The 7,862-nt window shown below is 42.0% G+C and overlaps 1 protein-coding gene across 1 annotated transcript in view; it reads right to left on the bottom strand.

Annotated features, from left to right (window-relative positions):
- LOC112139449 (collagen alpha-1(XI) chain) overlaps nt 1–7,862 on the bottom strand; it is a 58,788-nt gene that overhangs the window by 28,008 nt on the left and 22,918 nt on the right. The window contains exons 12-20 of the mRNA XM_024262260.2: nt 6,672–6,746; nt 4,058–4,141; nt 3,165–3,221; nt 2,149–2,202; nt 2,000–2,053; nt 1,760–1,813; nt 1,622–1,675; nt 1,171–1,224; nt 1,048–1,092 (exon numbers count right to left, since the gene is read on the bottom strand). Of these exons, the coding sequence (XP_024118028.1) occupies nt 1,048–1,092; nt 1,171–1,224; nt 1,622–1,675; nt 1,760–1,813; nt 2,000–2,053; nt 2,149–2,202; nt 3,165–3,221; nt 4,058–4,141; nt 6,672–6,746 (531 nt within the window). The remainder of the gene's footprint in view (nt 1–1,047; nt 1,093–1,170; nt 1,225–1,621; nt 1,676–1,759; nt 1,814–1,999; nt 2,054–2,148; nt 2,203–3,164; nt 3,222–4,057; nt 4,142–6,671; nt 6,747–7,862) is intronic.

Here is a 7,862-nt window from a genome sequence, read left to right as displayed (position 1 = left end):
CATCATCCATCCATCCATCATCCATCATCCATCATCCATCCATCTATCATCCATCCATCATCCATCCATCATCCATTATCCATCCATCCATCATCCATCCATCATCCATCCATCCATCCATCATCCATCCATCATCCATCCTTTGAAGAGTTTTATTGGATCTATTGTCGTCTTTCATCTTTCATCAGTCGAGTACCTCATCCGATTTGAAGATGTTTTTTCAGACATACAGTACAGACCAATGGTTTGGACACCTTCTCAATGGTTTCTCTATGACTGTTTACATTGTAGATGCTCCCTTAATGTTATGTAAAGACAATCTGACCAAGAAGGTGAGTGATGGAGAACTGCAGCTGAGGACCTGGCCTCCACAGTCAGCTGGACCTGAACCCCACTGAGATGTTTAGGGTGAGCTGGACTGCAGAGTGAAGGCAAAGGGGCTAAAAAGTGCTGAGCACCTCCAGGAACTCCTTTATGGTTGTTGGAAAACCATTTCAGATGACGACCTCTGGAAGCTCATCCAGAGAATGAAAGCGTGTACACAGCAGTGATCAGAGCAAAGGAGCTATTCTGAAGACACTAGAACATCAAACATGACTTCAGTTATTTCACCGTTTTTGGTTATCTGCATAACTCTTTATGTGTTCATTCACAGCAGACATTTATTGATTGTTTCTCTCTTGGTGTGGTGGTTAAAGGGTTAAGCTGCTGCAGAAATAAAGTTGATCTGATTTGAAACGTGTTCAACTGCTCAGAGACATTCCAGTGCTTTAAATCTGAGCGGCTGCTGCAAGCGCAGCCGCAGACGGAATCCGTCTGCTCTGGTGTGACGAGGAACAAAGTGGCAGTAATGGAGCTCTGCCTCATTTCACCAGCAGAAGACGCTGGAATGTTCTCACAGATCTGACGTGCGAAGCAGCAAATGAGACTGGCAGAGGTCCTGCAGACGGGAGGATGGGCGCACTGCCAAGCCTCGCTTTGAGTCAGGGCTGATGGGAGTTTCCAAGAAGCTCTGGAACTTCAGGTAATCAGAGTAGAAGTACTTACACTCTCTCCAGCCACGCCTCTTTGTCCAACCTGGCCATCTTCTCCCTGTGTTCAGCAGACAAACAGGATCACCATTAGGACGATCAATCCCGCAGGAAAGATGCTCTCTGAGGAGCTGCTTACTCTGGGACCGTCCTGTCCTGGGGGGCCTGGAAGCCCCGTGGGGCCCTGCTCCCCCTGAAAGAGATCAGACAGAAAAGATTAGGGGGCGAGTCCTCCAAATTTCCATTTCTGAGGTGTTGGAGTACAAAGATGGAGCTCTGGCTTTCCAAAGCCTGTGGACCACAAGAGCAAAAACAGACAGAGCAGGCGGCACAGTCACCACAGCTGGCACTGGCCAAAAATATCTGCTTTGTACTGCTGCTGCTGCAGGAGCCGGGCCTCCTCCGCCTCCATATAATTACTCAGTATGGTTCAAGACTTGAGCGTCTGCAAATACTCTTCTCTGCATTTGGGTTTGGGCTCGGTGACCCCACAAGCATCCAGCTCAGAGCAGCTCTGACAGCTGGATGCTGGAACCACTGCAGGGTTACCCTCTGTGACTGATGATACCCGTCCCAGAACCAACACTCACCCGGTGACCTTTCTGTCCGGGAAGGCCTGGCAGTCCGTCAAACCCGCGGTCACCCTGAGCAGAGAAGAACAAAGTGACTTTAGGCTGCAGAGCCGTTCACTCAGCAGACATCTTCACATCAATGATGATGAAGCGTACTTTGGCTCCGGCCTCTCCAGGCATGCCTCGGGCTCCGTCGGCGCCGTTACGACCCTGGAGAGGACAGGTGAGACTCAGAAAGCTCTTTTCCAGTTTATAATGAATAGAGTAAACATCTTCTTTATGATTCCAATGAAGGAAGGTCTTTATTGGCAGCAGATGAGATGCTTGACACCATCACATGACACAAGACCAAAACATTAAAACATTTGCATCAGCCAATTAGAAAGAAGCTTGTACCCGTTTTCCCGCCTTTCCTGGAGGACCAGTTGGTCCCTGAAGACCTCTGGGGCCCTGCCGGCCGAGACGATGGAAAGAGAAAAAAATAAGAACGGGCCAAACAGTTTGTGAAGGAAACATTCCAAAGGATCGGTGAGTCTTCCTCTCACCTGCGGTCCGGAGTCTCCACTGTCACCTTTGAGTCCTGGAGCTCCAGGGTTTCCCTGTGTGAAAATAGAAAAGCACACCAGTGTCTTCCTGCTGCTCTTTAGCCACGACCAATCAAACCCACCGATTCAGAGACTTCCTTTGGATTAGAGCTTGATATCCGTAAGAATTTCCAGAAACTATTGATTCACCAGAGCCTGGATCCATTCCATTCAATTATTTTTGTTATTCTTTCTATCCTTTCCATTCAATCCAGTTTTGAGTTTACATGGTTTACACATTCAGACACATTTGTCTGGAAATACATTAATAATATACTATATGTTTTAAAGATATTTATATTAATCTGATCCAGTTCACATACTGTGAAATACTGAGATTGTTAATATCATCCAGAGTTACATGGATTCTCTAAAGAAGAAGTTCTAACTAAAATGTTCAGATCATTAACATGTAAACATTGTTCTGCTTCTCCTGGAGGACGTTTCAGTTTGGCCACTAGGTGGCGATCGTGCTATAGAATTACACCTTATTCCAGAGGAAGAAAGAATGAGGAAAAAATGTGTGTTTTAGACCACTATATATAGATATAGATATATATATCTCCTCAAAAGAGTTTGAAAAATTCATGTCTGTTAGTAAATTAAGATTTTCATTTAGTCAGAATGTATGTTTAGGTCGACCAAGCGTTAGCATTAGCCATCCTATGGGAAATACCATTAAACGTTAGCATCAAGCTAGCAGACTTTAGCTTAATGTGCTAAAGCGATCTATATTTTTATGGATCAATATTGATCTATTAAGGTTAAATCAATTCAGATTGATTCACCAATTTTATCAACATTTGGATCATAAAACCAACTCAAAGGAGGTCCCAGAATGAACCCAGTAACCTGGAAGGTCCTGAAGCCATTTTCATGACAGAAGCACATTTCTGATGTCAAAGACAGTTTCAGCTTAAAATCTCATGAATCCTGATAAAAACTAGGACATGGAGATCTGAGGGTCGCTGCCTAACCACTGGACCAGGTCTTCCAGTTAGTCCCGCCGGGCCCGGAGATCCTCTCATACTCAGCTGGAGATCAAAGAGAAAACACAGAAAAGGTCACAGACTGATCCGAAGCAGAACTATGTCAGCAACATGAGATGCTGCAGTAGAACGACTCCAGAATGTTCTGTATGAAGAATGAAGAACTCCGGAGATAAAACAGTTTTCCTTCAAGTTCTCAATGATCTCCTAGGATTTACAGAACCCCCCCCCTCCCCCCACACACACAGTTGTCATATCAAAACAAATGTTTGTCAGTAACTGCATGAGTGTCCTTCCTGTTTCTCTTCAGATGTTCTCCAGAGGAATGTGACTTCCTGAAGCTCTCTGATGTTTTCTGTTTCTCTACCTCAGAAATCAGGACTGACTTTGTCTTCATCAGAAATGTGTGTGTGATGATGGGAAGACGCTCCCGTCCATCTGTGTTGGAGAAACAGACGGATGTGTGATGGAAAAGTGTCCTCTCTGGACCACGTCTGGTGCTGAGACTCTGACTCTCAGAGGCTCCGGCAGCCTTTCAGCTGAGAAAAGTGTTGTTGATTTGAAGGTCGGTGTTTGTGTAAAACCTAATGATCTCCATCTGTTTAACAATGCTTCCCACTTTGCAGAAAGCTCCAAACAGGAAAGTTTCCTGCTGCTCTGCGGATGTCAGACGTTAGGTGTGAACATCTGTTGCTGCTTTAGCTGCTGCTGAAACATTTCTGACTCTATTAGTTGATCATAGTGGATCATAGTGGATCAAAATCAGATCTGGGTGGATTCAGGAGCGTTGAGGATGAATCAGCGCTCTGCCTGATGAACATCACTTTATGAACGAGTGTTTCTGCTGAACTGAACCGCTCATGTGTGTAACTGATACTCACCCTAGCTTGGGACAGGATGGCCTGAGCTTGAGCTTCCTGGGCCGTCACCACAGGCCCCTTGTGTGCCTCGCCCCCGGCACGAAACTATCAAACACACAGCAGAAATCCGCTTCAGAAAAGGAAGACTTCCTGTCCGACAGCGACACAGCTGATGGTCTCCTGCGCAGTGTTTTGACATTTTGTAGCTGTAAAGCTGTGGACCGACCCCTCCCACACAGACACACAATCACAGTCCTGACAGTTTTACATCGGTCTTCACCATGTTGTATGACACACATGGTCCAGTTAAAATTAAACAAAAAATCTATTATTTTCATTGCCCATGGATTACAAAGGGATTGCAAAATGCATGTAAGAAAAAGAATACCCTTTATAAAAACGACTTAAAAGAGAGAACCAAAGAAGCAGAAATTAAATATAAAAAATACAAAAATAAATTAACGCAAATTATAAGAACATGTATGTAGGAATATTATTGAAAACTTTTAGAGAAAAATAAAAGTAATATTAAAAAAACATGGGGCATACTTAATAGTATTCAAGAAGTAACAAGGAAAATATGTTTCCAAAATACTTCATTAGCAAAGAAAAAGAAATGTATCAAATGGAGGATATTGCTGAAAGTTTTAATGATTTCCCAATTTAGAAAAACAAATTATGGAGCCAAGGACATTAGAAAAAGATGTGGAAATACTAGTAACCAAAAATGAAATCTTAAAGATCGTGAGAGGAATGAATGACGATGTGAATGACATCGACGTGGCTTTGGTTAAAAAAGTAACTGATGTGATCCTGAAACCATTGGAGTATATTTGTAATCTGTCATTCCAAACAGGTTCTTTCCAAATCAAATGAAAATAGCAAAAGTCATACCACTGTACAAAACTGGAAACAAGCATCACTTCACAAACTATAGACCACTTTCTATCACAGTTTTCAAAAATTCTTGAAAACATTTTCATAAGTAGATTAGACTCTTTTATCGACAAATACAAGATCCTCAACGAAGGACAACATGGGTTCAGCTCAAATCGATCCACGTCATTATGAATGTGATGGAAAATATAACCAATGCAATTCATAACAAAAGACATGTAATTGGAATAGTTATCGATCTAAAAAAGCTTTTGATACAATTAATCACTACAGATTATTAATAAATTGGAACGGTATGGCATTAGGGGGAGAGTGTTAGACTGGATTAAAGCTATTTAAGGAACAGAAAACAGTTTGTGAAGGTTGGAAGTGCTTGTTCCCAATGTCTGGACATTGTTTGTGGTGTCCCTCAGGGGTCGGTTTTGGGGCCAATATTATTTATCATGTATATTAATGATTTATTTAAGGTTTCTAGTTTATTACAATTATTTTTATATGCTGATGACACAAATGTTTTTGTGATGGGGATGATTCGCAGCGACTCATAGAAATTGTTAAGACGGAGATGGAAAAACTGAAGATGTGGTTTGATGTAAATAACCTTTTACTAAATTTAAGTAAAACAAAAATAATGTTATTTGGTAATAATAGTGGTAAAAATGTAAACATTGACATGCACATAAATGGGGTGAAACTTGTAAGAATTTATGAAAATACATCTCTATAATAGATGAAAAACTGACCTGGAAAGCTCATATTCGCTATTTACAAACTAAAGTGTCCAGAAGTGTCTCTGTGTTAAATGAAGAAAACTGGTTCTGGACCATAAATCACTCCACATTTTGTACTGTTCACTGGTCTCACCATATTTTTCTTACTGTGTAGAGGTTTGGGGAAATAACTATAAGACAACGTTACATTCACTTTCAATTCTTCAGAAGAGAGCAACACGAATAATTCACAAAGCAGGTTACCTGGAGCACACAAACAAACTGTTTATCCAATCAAAAGTACTCAGATTTTATGATCTAGTGGAGTATTGTACAGCTCAAACAATGTTTAAGGCAGAAAACAATTTATTACCAACCAATATCCAAAGATTATTCATTAAAAAGGAGGAAAAATACAATCTTAGGGAAAAAAATAAATGTTTCCAGCATAAAGCACGGACAAATAAAAAAAGGTTTTGTGTTTCAATATGTGGAGTGAAACTGTGGAACAGAAGCAGTAAATGCTTGAAACAATGTCCAAACATAAGACAGTTTAAGTATAAATACAGAACTATGATTATTGACAAATATGTACAAATACAAAACAAAACATTAGCGTTTGTAAATATGTGTGACTATAAAATGAGATTGTGGAATAACAACCTTCATGTGTTTACATGTATATTTGTAATATTAGGTACTTTTGTCTATAGCACTCAACTTTAACTTTATGAGTACTGGGCTTAGGAATATATTGATATAATGTACAGGAGTGAGAATTTATAAGATTTTTTTCTTCTTCTCACTCCCTTTCAGACTTTTGTTGTTTCTATGATTTTCTTATTTGTTGTTCTACTTACTCTTCTTCAATGTCTGAGATAAAAGCTTTGAACTGAACTGAACCATCGGACAGACGGACATTTACAGCGCTGGTGATTTGTTAGCCTGAAAAAAGGTTATGACCCGTGGCCTGCTGGTGGTGCGGGGAGGAACCAGCAGAGGGGACTGTGGAGAGCAGCAGCACTTACCGGGAGCATCAGGATGGTTCCTGGAGGTCCAGGAACACCGTCTGAACCCGGAATGCCGGGACGCCCAGGAGGACCCTGCAGAGGGAAGACAACAACTGCTGGTTAGAATCCAGAGGATGTTTACGATAGTCCACTCCAAGACTGTAGGATTCAAAGAATAACTCCACCATCAGAATGCAGCTGATCTAGATAAATACCAACATGATGAACCGATCAATCATGAAGCTAGAGGAGGAGATGTTAATGGGCTCAATGATGAGTCTGTGATGACAGAATTGACTTCCAGCTTAAAGACTCTGATCAAACGTGGATTACAGATTCAATGGGAAGTAAAGGGCGACCCTGCAGTCATAAACCAACAAGAGACGGACAGTCGATCCGGTCATGAGATCCTTCTAGATGAGGGCGATGCTGGAGCCTATCCCAGTAACAGTTGTGTGAAGGGGGGTGCAGGTCTCCAGTCACGTTTAAGATACTTTTATCAATGGGGCAGCAGACCTAATTAAACTAGACCAGGGGTCGGCTTGACCCGCGGGCCTCAGCCTGGACATTAGCATGTCCAGGCTGAGGCCCGTGAACTGAACTTTATACTAAACTGAATTAGATTTAAAAACATAATGGAATGTGTGACTGAATGAAGCGGAAGACGGGTTTGGTTGAAGACTTTTCTGCTCAGATCTTCAGGCATACCACAGCTATGCTTTATGGGAAACTAGAGAACGTGGTAAGAATGGAAATATTTTCAGATGTACGATCAAGCTAACAGTCTGGAGAAGCTATCATCCACTTCAGTACTTTGTTAAAGAAACAGCAGCTTTAAGTTCTCAGATTACCTGAGGTGGAAACAATGTGTGCTCTGGCTCCTGGTTTGGATTCTGACGACTGAAAGCTGCAGCATCCAGCAGACGCTGGGCGTCACTCCTGGTCTCTATCCACAAACTGTTTGGATGCCGACTCATTCAGTCACTCCCATATGTGTGTGACAGCTGTTGACAAGTCTACAACAGACTGACTTGACTTGCTGCTCATCAATCACACGGCTGATTAAATAAAGACTTCTAGTCCAGAACCAGAGAGTCCGGAGCAGAACAAACTTCTTCAAAACAGAATCTGCTGCAGCTCCGTTTCATACGGAAAAATCCAACAGTAGCTCAAATTGTTGCCATGTGCGCCCCCCCCCCCCCCCCCCCC

The sequence above is a fragment of the Oryzias melastigma genome, linkage group LG17, assembly GCF_002922805.2.
Source record: "Oryzias melastigma strain HK-1 linkage group LG17, ASM292280v2, whole genome shotgun sequence".
NCBI classification, from domain to species: Eukaryota; Metazoa; Chordata; class Actinopteri; order Beloniformes; family Adrianichthyidae; genus Oryzias; species Oryzias melastigma.
Note: the sequence above shows the minus strand (reverse complement) of the source record. Positions and strands in the feature narration are given on the sequence as shown.